Source organism: Amaranthus tricolor, chromosome 9, assembly GCF_026212465.1.
Source record: "Amaranthus tricolor cultivar Red isolate AtriRed21 chromosome 9, ASM2621246v1, whole genome shotgun sequence".
NCBI classification, from domain to species: domain Eukaryota; kingdom Viridiplantae; phylum Streptophyta; class Magnoliopsida; order Caryophyllales; family Amaranthaceae; genus Amaranthus; species Amaranthus tricolor.
This window is the reverse complement of record NC_080055.1, coordinates 1,572,235-1,587,538: the sequence shown is the minus strand read 5'-3', so window position 1 is coordinate 1,587,538 and position 15,304 is coordinate 1,572,235. Positions and strand designations below refer to the sequence as shown.

Sequence of the window (15,304 nt, the reverse complement as noted above, 5' to 3'; positions counted from 1 at the left end):
TAGCATTATCTAGATTATGTAAATCACCCCTAATATTACCATAGCAGTGACATCTTAAATATACACTAACTCTAGAACGTCATTCTTTTTGTTTATAAGATGCACGTGTAAATTGAAAACTAATTTTTATTGCTATCGCATCGGCTCAACTATGTAATTCATCTAAGGAATCAAATTTCCTATCCGTAACAAAGCTACCGGAGTAATTTACGTTGTCTCCTAAATTTTCAAAGTCTTGCAAATTTGAAATATGAAACAAACCATACATTAGGTCATTTAAAAATTATACATACAAACATTAATAATAAAAACATTCAATAATAAATAAAAATTATAAATTACTTTAATAATTAATGTTAAAAAATTATTAATAGAAATTAATATTAATTAAAAATTATAATTTACTTAAATAATTAATATTAAAATAATAACAATACAAAAAATATAATAAAATAATTTTAATAATAATAAAACAAATTAATATTAAATAATAACAAAATAATAATAATAACATATAATTATAAATTATTTAAATAAATAATAACAAAATAATAGTAATGTTAATAATATAAATTACTTACATTAATAATAATAATAATAATAACAAAAATTAATAATAATAATAATAATAATAATAATAATAATAATAATAATAATAATAATAATAATAATAATAATAAAAAGAATACAAATAATATTATTAGTAATAATAATATTATAATAATATTAATAATAACATTAATAATAATAATTTACTAAGACGTATAATAATTTAAATAATAATGTAAATAATAAAAAAAGAAAAAAAAACTAGTTGCACAAAAACCGCGAGCAGACCATGGTGGAGTCGCACCAATCATGCGAGTGGACCACGGTGGAGTCGCACAAAACGTGCGAGTGGACCACGGTCCAGTGGCACGTTTTGTGCGACTGAACCGTGGTCCACTCGCACGTTTTGTGCGACTCAACCATGGTTCACTCGCCTAGTTTTTGCAACTTTCTTTTTTTTTTTTTATTAAAAAAATACACCGATTCAAATCGATTAAAGTACGTACCGGATCCGATTCATAGTCGCTTTCATTAGCCATAGTTAATCGATTCCAACTAACAACTTGTTTAAAATCGAAGAACATTTTTAGAGAGTTTTTAGAGAGATAGTACCGTGTTTGAATTCGTATATCATACAAGGGCGTGTCTGAAAATTCAATATATATAGGGTCGCGATAAAAATGTTCGAGATTACGTTTAAACTTTAAATTTAATATTTTTAAAGTGATAATAGTGTTTTAAGTGCGATTTACATTTCTTAAACAAATTTTAAGTCCAGAGGCAAATTCATAATTTCATTAGAGGGTGGCGATGAAATGAAATTATTAGCGATATATAACAATGCCAAAAAAAAATTCGAAAAAGGTTTTCATATGATGAGGTCACTCTTAAACTAGAATGAATCCGCCTATAAAAAGATTCTTCTCCCCTAGTTCTTTGTACCTCGTACACATTCCTCTCTTTGTCTCCATCTGTCTTTAATTTCCCTCCCTCTTCATTACCCAATTGAAAATGCCGAAAGATGAGCAGAAACCTGAAGGCATAGAAGAGCCAAAACTACGTCGTCATGATTCCCTTGACCTTGAATCATCTAACGTTAAAGGCCACCATGGTCATAGCAACACGGTATAATTGTCCTCCTTTTTCTGTTCAACTTCTTTTAAAGTATATTTGTATTGAACATAAATGTTTAAAAGTAAAATAAAAATCAACTATATAAATAAATATAAATAATGGTGAATTAGAATGGAAATGAAGGATAAAGAATATAATGATAGAGATAAGTAAAATCAACAAATCAACAAATTTTTTCCTTTTCAGGAAAAAAAAAACCCCACTCATATTGAATATAAATGTTTGTATTGAACATAAATGTTTAAGAAGAAAATATATTCTTAAAGTCTTGGCCAAGGATATTCGACGAATTCAAGGATTTGTTTATGCTTGGAAAGCAATTGGGTAGGTTGGATTAGCCGGATTTTGACCTATTAATATTCCTTTTGATTTTCACATATTTAGCAGTATCAGATGAATAATAATGTCTAATCTATTACTCCTATAGTCATGTTTAAAAAGGATATATATTTGTAGAATTTCATTTAAGTAATAAAACATGTTATAATATATATATTATTTAAGAAATTTATGATCTAAAATTATTCATAAAAATTTGTGTTATTTGTGTGGTAGTCCATCGTGTATATTATATAATTCTCTTAGTTTCTATTTATTGCTACACAATATTAAAAAAAAAAAACTTTGATTCAATTTGCATAACAAAGCAAATTTAATGGGACAATAATAGATCTGTTAAAACAATCCATCATGATCGTTTTGGGTAGTACTTTTAGGTCACTTATTTTTGACTATGTGAGCAAATTAAAGAGTCTTGTATTTTGATTTTTTCTTATTATATAAATAAATTTAAAATATACCATAAAATAATAATTCTTTGTATGATTTAGATTGACACATATAGCTTTTAAGACTTCAATGAATAAATATTGACACAAAGTATAAAAAATTAAAAATGAAAAGAATAATAAACTTCAACTCAAAAGTAAGTAATGATGATATAGAAAATAAATTGAAAAAATATAAAATAAATGGGATAGAATTAAAGGATTTAGTCGGGATATAGGGTTTGACCAACTTCTCTCCTTTTGAAGTTGGTTTATTTTAGGGTTACGAGTCAGAACTTTTATTTGATGATAACAAACGATTTGTTGAATTACAATTCAATTCAAATCGGATTAAAATCTACAAAATTACCCATAGCTAGAATTCAAGATATTTTTTTAACTTACTTCCATATATATGCAAGTTTATAAAAAGTAATTAAATGTTTTAATTAATCTTCTTCATCTTGTATTTTTTCTATTAATTGTCTCCAATATTGGTGTGATTTAATGGTACTTATGTCGGATATATAGGATAATCTTAGTTGGACAGCGGTCTTGAGTTTGGCTTTCCAAAGTATTGGAGTGATATACGGAGATATTGGTACTTCGCCACTCTATGTTTATGAAAGCACATTTTCTAAAGGAATCAAAAGTAAAGATGACATTTTGGGAGTTCTTTCTCTAATTTTCTATACAATTACTTTGCTACCTTTGATTAAGTATGTATTTATTGTCTTGAGAGCCAACGACAATGGAAAAGGTATATACCCTTTAATTATATAACTACTCCTTTTCATAATGATTATATACATTCACATAAATGTGCTGTGCTACTTAATATTTTTGAGTTTGTCTTTTATGTGAGGACTTTTATAATTAAATGTCAACTTTAAAATTAAAAAATAGAGGAAGTTCAATTTAAAATTAGAAAAATTACTAAGAATAACACAATATTTTGCTTATATTCTTACAATAATGTCAACTTTTAATTAACCATGAATAATACCAACTTAGAAGAGTGTTTTCCTACAATATCCATAATATGTGAATAATCAAATTATAGGAGATTATATGACAAAAATTGGTAACTTAGTCAATAAACTAAAGTTAGTACTATTATTTTAGGAAAAAAAAACCCTAACTTGGTGTTATTCATAATTAATAAAAAATTAGTATATTGTAAGAAAATTAAAAAAATGTTGTATTAATCACGATAATTTTTCGTTTAAATTTTATCAAATTTTATTATAGTTGTTATTATTTAGATTACGATTTTACTCCACCTCCCAATACCCTAGTCCATCGACCATCACAACCATGGCCACCCTACCCAGCACCATTCTTACCCGCAACTGCCCATCCCTAAAGCCCCCTCCCCACGACCCACCCTTGCCTAAAACCCTACCCTATGTCAAGGAACCAAGTCAACCCAAAGTTTAAGCTGATGGTTGAAGCTCCATAATATGTTATATACTCTAATACGCCCCTCACACGAGAGCCCTTTGGACTACAAGTATGAATGCAATACATGTCCTCTTCATACCTATGCGGAATATTCCACTTGAATTGAGGGGTGGTTGAGATTCGAGCCCATGACCTTCTGTCATGTTGGCTCTGATATCATATCAAGGAACCAACTCAACCAAAAGTTTAACCTGATGGTTGAGGCCCAATAATATGTTATATATCCTAGACCCTTGTTTTCCCTACAACATCCTCTTCGTGACTCCCTTACCTTGAAAATCCTCCACACAACCCCTATATCCTTGACAGCCACCGCCGTAACCCTAAATCCACAACTTGATTTGAGGACGAGAATCTTATTGACGTCAGCAACGAAATCCAAAACTTTAATCTTGCACATAAGAATTAGGAAGGGTGGTGGTTCACAAAGCAGGCAGATTGTGAAGGTGGAAGCAGATAGATTATATTAAGGTTGCTGCAATAGTTGGGATGAGGGAGTGGGTTCGAACTAGGTAACGCTGATTAGGGGCTGACATTTTAAGGGTGGCTGCACTGGGTTAATTTTAGAGTTTGTAGTATCAGGGGGTGTTTTTGATGGTGATGCATGCGACATTGTTGGGTGGGTGGTTTCAAGAGAGAGGGAGGGGGTGGGGGTAACGGTGGGGGAGGAGGAGGTTTCCGAGAAAGGGTTGTCTCAAAGGGTTATTGTTTTTTCTTCCCTTAACAAGTATATTAAAAAAAAAAAAAAAAAAACTAATCAAAATACAACTCATGCAACAAGTAGCGGTGATTAGAACCTTATAAGAAGAAAATCCTAGGTAAATGTCAGATTTTTAAAAAATAATTAAAAGTTAGAATTTTTAAAAGTAAATCAGTTAAAAATGAGATTTTTTTATGTAAGTTTTCTTAAACATTATAATGGTTAGCTTTAAAAGTTGAATATAAGTACCATAGAACTGTAAGAGTTATATAATTAATAAATTCTTTATTTTATAATTTGTTATATTTAATTTTTGAGATTATATTTGTGAAAATAGGTGGAACATTTGCTTTGTATTCTCTTCTATGTAGAAATACAAAGGTTGGTTTACTTCCCAGTCAACAGGCTGAAGATCAAGAAGTATCAAATTACCAACTTGAGTTACCAACCAAATGCAACCAATTAGCCATTTCATTGAAGCTGAAGAATTTTTTAGAAAAAAGCTTAATTTCAAAGTACACTTTCTTGCTTGTCACACTGCTTTCAACTTCTTTGGTGATTGGAGATGGTGTTCTCACTCCTTCTATCTCTGGTAATTTCTTATCAACTTTCAAATGGAAATTAACATTAATAACCTATTTTGTAGTTGGTATTAATTAAACGGAGGAAATAGTAATGGATATTTACTCAAATTTTAGTTGGAAAATCTCTTTACCATTTGATGCTCATGCTTGTTGTACTTCAATTATCTTATTTTCTTAAAAAATTAATTTCAATACATTATCATTTTTAGTTCTATTAAATGATAGTGGAAAATTATGAGAAAAAAATATATTTTTTTTATCAACTTTTCTTTACTACATGTTACATTTAATTAAAATTTACAAGGAAAAATTACCTAGAATAATTCAATATTTTAATGATTTTCTTACAATGATCCCACTTATTGATTAATCATGAATAATCCCAACTTTAGGGGTGTATTTGCCTAGAGTAAGCTTAGGTAAATCGATAACCTGCTATATTAGGTAATTCACCAAAAGAAGTAAATTGAAAATTAATGTAAAATTAAAGAAAATTTTTTTAAATTCACATAAAAAATTCTGAATAATTCAAAAATCAGAAATTTTTTAAAATATTTTTTCACATTTTGTTCGTGAATTTATTTTAATATATCTTCTTTAAATAAAAATTAAAACTTGCTATAATAAGTCATCGGGTTATCAAATTTATTGTAGAAAAATACCTCTAAAGTTGAGATTATTTATGGTTAATTAAAAAGTGGGATTATTGTAGAAAAATCATATAAAAATTGGATCATTCTAGATTATTTTTCCAATTTCAATTTTACCTTTCTGTGATATTGTCATATTGATAGATAAGTAATAAATATTGCAAATTTCGTATTTCAGTATTATCAGCTGTTGGAGGGCTAAAAGCAGCTTCACCTGTATTTACCGAAGGTATAATATACTTCAACATATATTCCTTTTTTAAATTATTAGTAATTATTAATAATACAATACGCAGGGATATAATTATAAAAATGTGAAAGGTTCTTGAAATAAAATGGATACTTAAATTAAAGGCCACAAATATTAGTTTAAATTAGTTTTTCTTTGGTTTAATTACTCGTATTTAGTACATCTATCAAACTATCAATTCAATCAAAAGTTTGAACGGATGGTTTATGTTTCAAGATATTTTCAAGATTGGCCTTAAAATTTGAGAGGCCAAGAGCAAAACATTAATTATGAGCTCATTATTATTAAATATGACTTATATGAGATTATCTCACCATTAGATAAGTCTATATAATTAGCTCATATCCTTAATTGATCATTTTAATTGCATGTGAGCTTTTTAATTAGCTCATATCCTTAAAATTTTTAAATGAACAATTTAAAATTAAAAGTTAAAACTTTAAAACTATAAGTGTACATTGGATTAACTCAATAGTGATGGTCTCACGGTCTCATCATGAGACTGTCTCATTTGAAAATTTGAATAATATTAAATAGTCATTTTAAAAATTTTTTGAATGGGTATTGGACACAAACTCTTGTTGCCCCTTTCTAAGGCTGGCTTGGTCATATGTTACATACTCTAATATGGTTAATAATATCTTTAACTATTCCCATATAATGCTCCTGGACTTTAAATTGTAGGAAGGGTTGTATGGATATCAGTTGCAATCTTGGTTTTGCTATTCTCAGTTCAGAGATTTGGAACAGATAAAGTTGGATACTGTTTTGCTCCAATAGTCAGCGTTTGGTTTGCTTTTAATGCTGGTATTGGTGTCTATAATTTCATCAAATATGATCCTACGGTTATCAAAGCCTTAAATCCAGGGTATATCATTGATTATTTTAAGAGGAATGGAATTGATGCTTGGATCTCCCTTGGTGGTGTCTTTCTTTGTGTTACAGGTTTTACACTTGCTCTTTCTCCATTAATTTAATTGAATTTTGTAACAACTTAATTATAAACACTTTTAACGGTATTTCAAGTAACAATTGCTTAATCTGTTATCCAAGTATGAAGAGAATATAATGAATTAAAAGTTAATACTTCTAATTAGTGCACCTTTAATGCGTAACTTGTACAACAATAAAGTGAATGAAAACCACAAAAAACGATCATATTTAAAAATAATACCTCTAATTAATACGCCTAAATCTAGATCAAATTGTTTGTGTACTAGAGTAGAATAATTGAACTATTATTTTTGTGATGGCTCTCTTCCATAATATTAATAACTACCATAATACTTCGTATGTCCCTCAATTTCTATATTAGTTTTTCGCGTATTTTGCACCCTTTTTTTTTGGTATTGGTTTTATCCTCTTTCATTTATTTTTTTTCATTTAATCTCTTTCACAAATTTATTAGATCTCTTTATCTTAACCATTTATTTTTATCATCTACTTGTTTTACTTATTGTCATGAATATATATATATATATATATATATATATATATATATATATATATATATATGTATATATATATATATATATATAATAATAATAATAATAATAATAATAATAATAATAAAAGAACAGCTTAAAATCTCTTTTCAAATTAAACCCTAGTAATCCAACTATTAAGTGTAATATTGTCTTTAAATTAATTGTATTTACCTTGTCAAAAATAATTGATTTTTAATCTATTTATGTCACATTTTAGGATTATACATTTAACTCTATATAGTCTAATTTTATTAGTCTTAAATCATAATGCTCTAACAAGTAACGTCTACGTAATAAATGTATAATTTATATATATCTTTATGCAATTCTATAATTTTGTTAGAATGATCTTCAAATTCAAAAATTTGATTAATTCCTACTCATCAAAATAAAATTGATAGGAAATTGTTGCACTTTTAAAATTTCAAAGTAGCTCGATAATTATATTTTTATCTCATAATAATCAAAAAGGTTTCGTAATACGCCCTTATACTTCTTTTAAGCAATGCAATGATATATGTCTAATAGTAATTTATTCTAGAATGCAAAAATGACTTGATTTGAGTAAAAAAATTCTTATATATATAAATTCATATTGAATATCGGATTAATTAATAAAAGTACGTAGGGAAATAACCAAGAATTATCCTATTTTATTGTATCAAATCCAAACTCAACTGAAAGTATCCTCTATATATTAGCACCGTTCATAATTCATAAATAAGTAAATAGCAAATACTAATATGTAACATGGTGTAAGTTATTGCAGGAACTGAAGCATTATTTGCCGATTTAGGTCATTTTTCAGTGAAGTCTATACAATTAAGCATGTCTGGTATTGTCTACCCTGCTCTTATGGCAACATATTTTGGACAAGCCTCTTTCCTGCGCTTGAACCAAGATAAAGTTGGCAATACCTTTTATGAAGTCATACCAGGTCAATTTTTAGAACTATTTTTTATATTTTTTAAGTTTTATTTTCCATCGTTACAAATATTTGGTCTTTTTATAGTAGACTGGGGGTAGGATATAGGTAAGCATCCAACTTATTACCTCACTTTAGAGCCACTCTACCGTATGAGTGGCATGAGCGACTGACTTAGGGCTCTATTATTTTAAGCGCCCAAAAAAATTAATGTATTCGAATTTTTAAATAAAACATTAAAAAATATAATGTTATTAGCAACCCATGTAAATCTTCCTATAATCAATGTCAATACTTTTTAATAACTAATAAGATTTATTACCACGATAATGACTACTAGTTTGAAAAATTAAATATTGATTCTGAATTTCGAACTAATAGGTACAAATTGAATTGTTTTATTTTTCATTGCTAATTATTCAATCTAGGTAATAAAGTACTTCTCGTATTTTTATCAAATTAAAAAAGTAGTGATAACAAGTATTATTTTGTTGTATTTTCTTCTTTAATTAAATTAATTGAGCAATTCTGTCAGTCAAAGAAAAGGCATACACATTTGTACGTACTCAAAATGGTCATATTTAACTTTAACTCATGTCCCATAAAAGTTCGAAACGGCCCTATTATGTCACTTGGAAAAAAATGATTTTTAGTGGTCAATTCACACAAGATCACATGATTTTGATCTTAATTAGACTTATATTTTAGTTTTGTTATTACTTATTGTTATTCAACTTTATTTCAGGTCCATTGTACTGGCCAGTATTTGTATCAGCAGTTCTAGCATCTATTGTAGCAAGCCAAGCCATGATTTCAGGGACATTCTCAATCATACAACAATCTCTTGCATTAGGATGCTTCCCAAGAGTCAAAGTTGTTCACACATCACTCAAATATGAAGGACAAGTTTATATCCCTGAACTTAACTACATCCTTATGTTGGCTTGTGTTGTTGTCACCTTCGGTTTTAGAACTACCGAAAAGATCGGTAATGCTTATGGTAAGTTTCCCACTTTTTACAAATATTTCAGCTTTTGAATTAAGGCTTACATCAAATGATAAGTTTATATTCCGACTCACTTTTTCTTTAATAAATAGTTAATAATTAACAATTAATAAATTACTGAACTTATCAACAACTTGCTTAATAGCAAGCAAAAAAATCCAATACTATTAGCTAGTCAAACAAGCTAATGAACGAAAATATCCAACTACAAAAACCATATGTTACTGCCCATTTGTTAGTCGGTACTAAATGATGAATATGATAATGAAAAGTTAATTTTGATAGGAATATCTCTTGATAAGTTTTATGGCCATGCTTTTTCTCCTTCAACAATCTTATTTTCTTCACAAAATTCATTCTAATGCATTATTTTTTGAAAGTGTGGTATTAGCTAGTGGTAATGGAAAATTGTAAACAAAAAACTTTTTTTTTACGACCAAATTAACATTACCATGAAAATGACATGATACATATTAACAACATATACACTACAAACCAGTCTAATTCCCACCATATAGTATTGATTACCAAAAGTGTTGTAAATTGATTTCCCATTTAAGTCAACTAAACAAAGATATTCATTTCTTAATTCTAAGGAACGGAGAGAGTAATTAACAAGTCACAATAGCATAAAAATACGGTTTTGGTAACGGTCGTGGTACAGATCGCAAGGCTAATACGGATGATTAATTTTGGGTTATTGCAGCCTATATTTCCATCACGATAAACGCAAATTGTTTACAGTGCAATCGAAATACGGTAATGCGACCTTATTTTGCACTATGATAACAACTATAACCGTAATAACAAACTTCAATTTGGAGCACTACTTTTACTAGATTTTGTAACAAAATGCGTAAAAACGGATGATTATGTTTTTGTTTAGCTAACAAAACATGAAATTGCAGGTGTTGCCGTAGCATTTGCGGAGACAATCACATCATCTTTCATGGTGCTTGTGATGATCTTAATCTGGAAGTTAAACATAATACTACCAATCATATACGTATGTTGTATTTTATCAGTAGAATTAACATACTTGAGTTCAGTATTCTACAAATTTCCTCATGGTGGATACTTCCCAATAGCATTTGCTATTGTTTTACTTGGATTAATGTTCATTTGGAATTACGTGTATCGTAAGAAATACTATTATGAGATGGACCATAAAGTATCTCCGGATGCTCTAAGAAATATCACTAGCAGAAGCAATCTTAGTCGGATTTCTGGATTGGCAATATTTTACTCAGAACTTGTTCATGGAATTCCTCCTATTTTAGAGCATTATGTGGAGAATATACCGGCTTTGCATTCGGTCCTGGTTTTCGTATCAGTTAAGTCTTTGCCTATAAGTACAGTTCCACCACAAGAGAGGTTTCTTTTCCGTAGGGTTCAACCAAGGGATGCTTATGTCTTCCGATGTGTGGTCAGGTATGTTCATCATTAGTCTTTTTGAATTTGTTACACAATATACTATAGGCTCTAACTTTAATTTACATGAGTATTATTTTAACAAATTCAATGTGATAATAAAAGATGTGAGAATTATTAAATGTCAAAAAACCAACTCAACGAAAAAGTTAAACTGGTGGTGAAACTCCAAGATATGTTATATACTCTAACATGCTCCTTACACGAGAGCCCTCTGGGTTAGAAGTGTGGATGTAGCACGTAGCTTTCTCTTATCTGGTATTGAATATTCTATTTTAAATGAGGAGTGGTTGAGATTCAAACTTGTAATTATTTTGTCTTGTTGGTTCTGATACCACAACAAGTAATCTACTCAATAAAAAACTTAAACTGATAGTTGAAACTTCAAGATATGCTATATACTCTAACATAAAATTAGCCTTATAGTGTCAGAGGTGATAATAATGAAAGATTAGCAAATATTTAAAACTTAAGTTCAACTTAGTTAAAATAAGCTCACTTTAATAATCCAAATTCCAAATACTTTCTCTGTTCCGTTTTAGTTGTAACATAAGATTATTGCACAAATTTTAAGAAAATACTGTTGAGTGTACAAATGGACAATATTACCCCCATTCACATGGAGTGCTTTTCAGGATACGTATGATGTTACAGTAACAGTACCATAGCTGAATTTTTTTAATGCAAAATAAAATGAAAATACCCTTTACAAAAGTAGTGCTAATTGTTCAAGGAAATCGATTGCTGCAGGTACACTATGGGAAAAACATTAAATTTACAAAATTTTCCCACCAAAATTAACAAGAGTTGGGAGGCAAAATTAAAATTTCCCACCAAAATCAAAATACACATTTTGTAGTCTATATAAACACTTCAATTCTTCCCCACACCATCTTCTACTCGTTGGGAATTTACTTCATTCATAATATTTAGGGTCTAACCTGATCTTAATCATCAACAGATCATCATCAAAAATTTACCCTACAAACAAAAAACATCAGTTAAATGAAAAGATAGGAATATAAATACTCATTTTTCACAACCGCAAATGCTCAGTTTGGGGGATATCCTTTTATCTGACATTTGAGAATCTTCAAATCCAACAGTTTTAGGCATAACCGGCGCAATTTTGGGTGATTTCTTGACTACTTCATCATCATCATCTAGAAGACCATAATAAAAAGGGGGAAGGGAGGGATCTTGGTCTGGGAAGTGAAGAACCAAAAACTCTCCATAGTTCAAATAACAATGATCGTACCATGAACCGAAAATATTTTCATGCTTAATGTTTTCAAGATATCGAAGATAAGAATCAGAAAAACCACCAGAAGAATTTGTTTTCACTGTTCAAAGCCTCCATTTTAAGAAGAAGATGAAGATGTCCCAAACAAGACCCACTAAATCAGAAAATGACCACGAAATCAGAAGATGAAGATGTCCTAAAAAGACCCACGAAATCACAAAATGAAATCATAAGCCAAATATGGAACCACAAAACCACGAAATGAGATCTGAAAAATGAACCAAAATGAAATGCATGTTGGTTGATAGTGGGGGATAATCGAAATCATATGCTGAGATGGTAAAATAAGATCACAATATCAAGCGTTTATGGATAAATGAATACAAAAAGTAGGTGATGAGGGAAAGGAGACTTGATAGAGAGAGGGAGAAGGAACTGTTTGTTCATGAGGAACAATGAAGAAAATAGCCGGTTACCTTAGGGTTTATAGGAGCATCATGGAAATCAACGACTGAGATGTACACTTAAGGAAAAATCAAGGGTCAAAAATTATTAAGGGGCTCTAGAACATTCAATGAAGAGTAGTTGGAAGGTTTGTGCCATTAATGCACTTAAAATCTGATCTGAGAATTCCTTCAAAAGGTAGGGAAAAAATTTGTGTAATTAAAAGTAGGCAGTTAGTAGTTGGTAAATTAAGTAATTACATGGATGAAGTATGATTGATAGTGATATGTAGGGTAGGAATAAAGTAAGGGTAAAATAGAGAATCATATAGATTATTTTTACTAAAAATAGTAATGTTGCAAGTAATATAAAACATCCATAAATGATAAGTGTTACAAGTAAATTAAAACGGTAATTAAAATAACATGAAATAATTAATCATGTGGTTCAATCAATTTTTTATAAATAAAGTAAAAGAAATGTGAAATTATAGATAATTATCATCGCTTACTTATTAGTAGATTTAATAATACGTCGAATTTCATAAAAATTAAGAATCCAACCCACATACATCATATCCTAGTTTTTTTTTTTAAAAAAGTTCTCTTTATCCTAAACTATATATGATCATCTCCTAGCGGCTAATGACTAGTGTACATGGGGCTGACAGTTGGAGGCCCGATCCTTGACTTCAGTGGCGAATTCAGGATTTAGAGCAAGGGGCATCAATTAATAGAAGAAATTTTGGCAGAGTTTCATTTGTAAAATTAACAATTATTTTATCCTTACTAAAATTTTAAATATGACATACCATAAAGGATATGAAACAAAATAAATCAACTGATCTAATTTAAAAAATGAGATAAAATAAATAAGACAAAATTACTAAAATGTAGAAGTATTTATCATCAAAAGACTCCAGTATTAATTTTACACTTCTACTCTTACCAATAGAACAGTATACTTATTTTAATTATCTTAAAAAAACTACCTAGGGGCACATGACCCCGTGGGTTCTAAGGTAGCTCCACTGCTGCTTGACTATCTACATATTGATCTCTTAAGGGGTTTGGAGGATCAGATATACGTAACTTTACCCTTGTTAACAATAAAACTAACAAAGAGGTTGTTTACGATACATTACTGGTACGTAGCAAATGTTATGTGCAACTTCACATCAGTAAAAAATGCATCATCACATGATCTCATAATTCATTTTACTATAATCCATTATAATCCGAAATAAAAAGTACATCTTTAAATTAGCCTCGTGGAAATAATGTACATTAGACTCAAATATTATATACAAATTGAAATATTTGCATGCTTTGGCATTGTAGGTATGGGTATACTGATTCCCGCAACGACGAAGAATCTTTTGAGCAAATTTTGATGCATAGACTAAAGGAGTTTATGAAAGATGAGTTTTATATCCAATTAAGTAATACCCAACTAACACAAAATCCTCAAAGCGCAATAGAATGGTCTGGAGAGCTTGTAAGTGATAATGTTCATCAAAATGATGATGAAGCTGAAACGATAATGTGTAGGGCTAATCAAGAAGCCTTAGACAGAGAACTCGGGGCGATCGACAAAGCTTGGAATGAAGGAGTTGTACATTTGATGGGGGAGACTGAATTGGTATCTCACAAAGGAGCTAGCATTTGTAATAAGTTTGTGATTGTTGCATTCAATTTTTTGAAGAAGAATCTAAGACAAGCTGATAAGGTGTTTCATATTCCAAGGAAGCATTTGTTAAAAGTTGGAATGATATATGAACTCTAGAAAAGAATGGAATTATAATGCTAACTAATTCTATTTTTGTGTGGATGTATGGAAGATTATTAAACTTACTCATGGATAATGTATTATCTATTTGAAAATGGTTATACCAATTAGTTTTATTTATGTTATGTTTGGATTTGTGTGATAGTTTCAAAGTAATACAATATGTTTGATTTGATTGGAGAAATATATACATACATTGTACGTCGAATTTTCATTGAATTAGATGTTATTTTTAAGTTATAACTTTTTATACATATGAAAAAAATATTTGTCAAATATATACATTATATTTTGATATTATCTGCTTTTTATAATTTTTAACTATGTAAATCTAAAGACATTGGTGATTTATCATCTTGGGAACCCATAAGACCTCTTATTCAAACCTTAAATAAATACCAGATTTTAACTACGCTAATTACATTAAAAGTAAAAAATGTAAAAACTTATTAGTAAGACTTACTCCTTCACATTATTCAAGGGGAAATAACATTTTATCACATAGCCACCAATTTAAAATGACCATAAAAGTCAATAGTTCGAAATATACCTAAATTAAAGTATGCTAAATCACTTTATTTATTTAGATCATATCTAGATTAATTCTAAGCACTTAGAATATTTTTAAACCATCAATTGCGTTTAAAACCATTATGGGATAGAATGTAAAAGTGATTTTTCATCCACTTAACATTACAAAACATAAAATTTAACTATTTCGATGCATTTAGAATATGTCAAGATCCTTGGGTTGCAAATTTTAGCACAAGATCATGTTTTGTTTTTTTTTTTTTAATCATTTTTACGCTCTAAAAAGCTAAAAATTGTATAGATTGTAACTGTGTTTCTAATTAACTCTTATTTAGACTAACTTTAACATTG

At 29.0% G+C, this 15,304-nt stretch overlaps 1 protein-coding gene across 2 annotated transcripts; it reads left to right on the top strand.

The window, feature by feature from the left end:
* The first annotated feature begins 1,491 nt into the window (after window positions 1-1,491).
* Window positions 1,492-14,608, top strand: LOC130824210 (potassium transporter 5-like). 2 transcript variants are annotated; one of them, XM_057689114.1, is made up of 9 exons: window positions 1,492-1,674; window positions 2,982-3,210; window positions 4,952-5,206; window positions 6,027-6,077; window positions 6,783-7,043; window positions 8,355-8,522; window positions 9,256-9,510; window positions 10,425-10,947; window positions 13,975-14,608. In XM_057689114.1, exons 1-9 carry the CDS (start codon window positions 1,561-1,563, stop codon window positions 14,417-14,419), a joined length of 2,301 nt encoding a protein of 766 aa, XP_057545097.1. In that variant the 5' UTR covers window positions 1,492-1,560; the 3' UTR covers window positions 14,420-14,608. The 2 variants fall into 2 exon arrangements, with proteins under 2 accessions (XP_057545097.1, XP_057545098.1); XM_057689115.1 differs by lacking the exon at window positions 8,355-8,522 and having other exon boundaries at window positions 1,498-1,674; window positions 13,975-14,590.
* Window positions 14,609-15,304: the final 696 nt, after the last annotated feature.

Excerpts from the sequence above, each read along its gene's own strand:
- LOC130824210 (XM_057689114.1), top strand. The coding sequence starts at position 1,561 with ATGCCGAAAGATGAGCAGAAACCTGAAGGCATAGAAGAGCCAAAACTA. Across the intron at positions 3,211-4,951 it reads AGCCAACGACAATGGAAAAG|GTGGAACATTTGCTTTGTAT; the intron begins GTATATACCCTT and ends TTGTGAAAATAG. Across the intron at positions 10,948-13,974 it reads GTCTTCCGATGTGTGGTCAG|GTATGGGTATACTGATTCCC; the intron begins GTATGTTCATCA and ends TTGGCATTGTAG.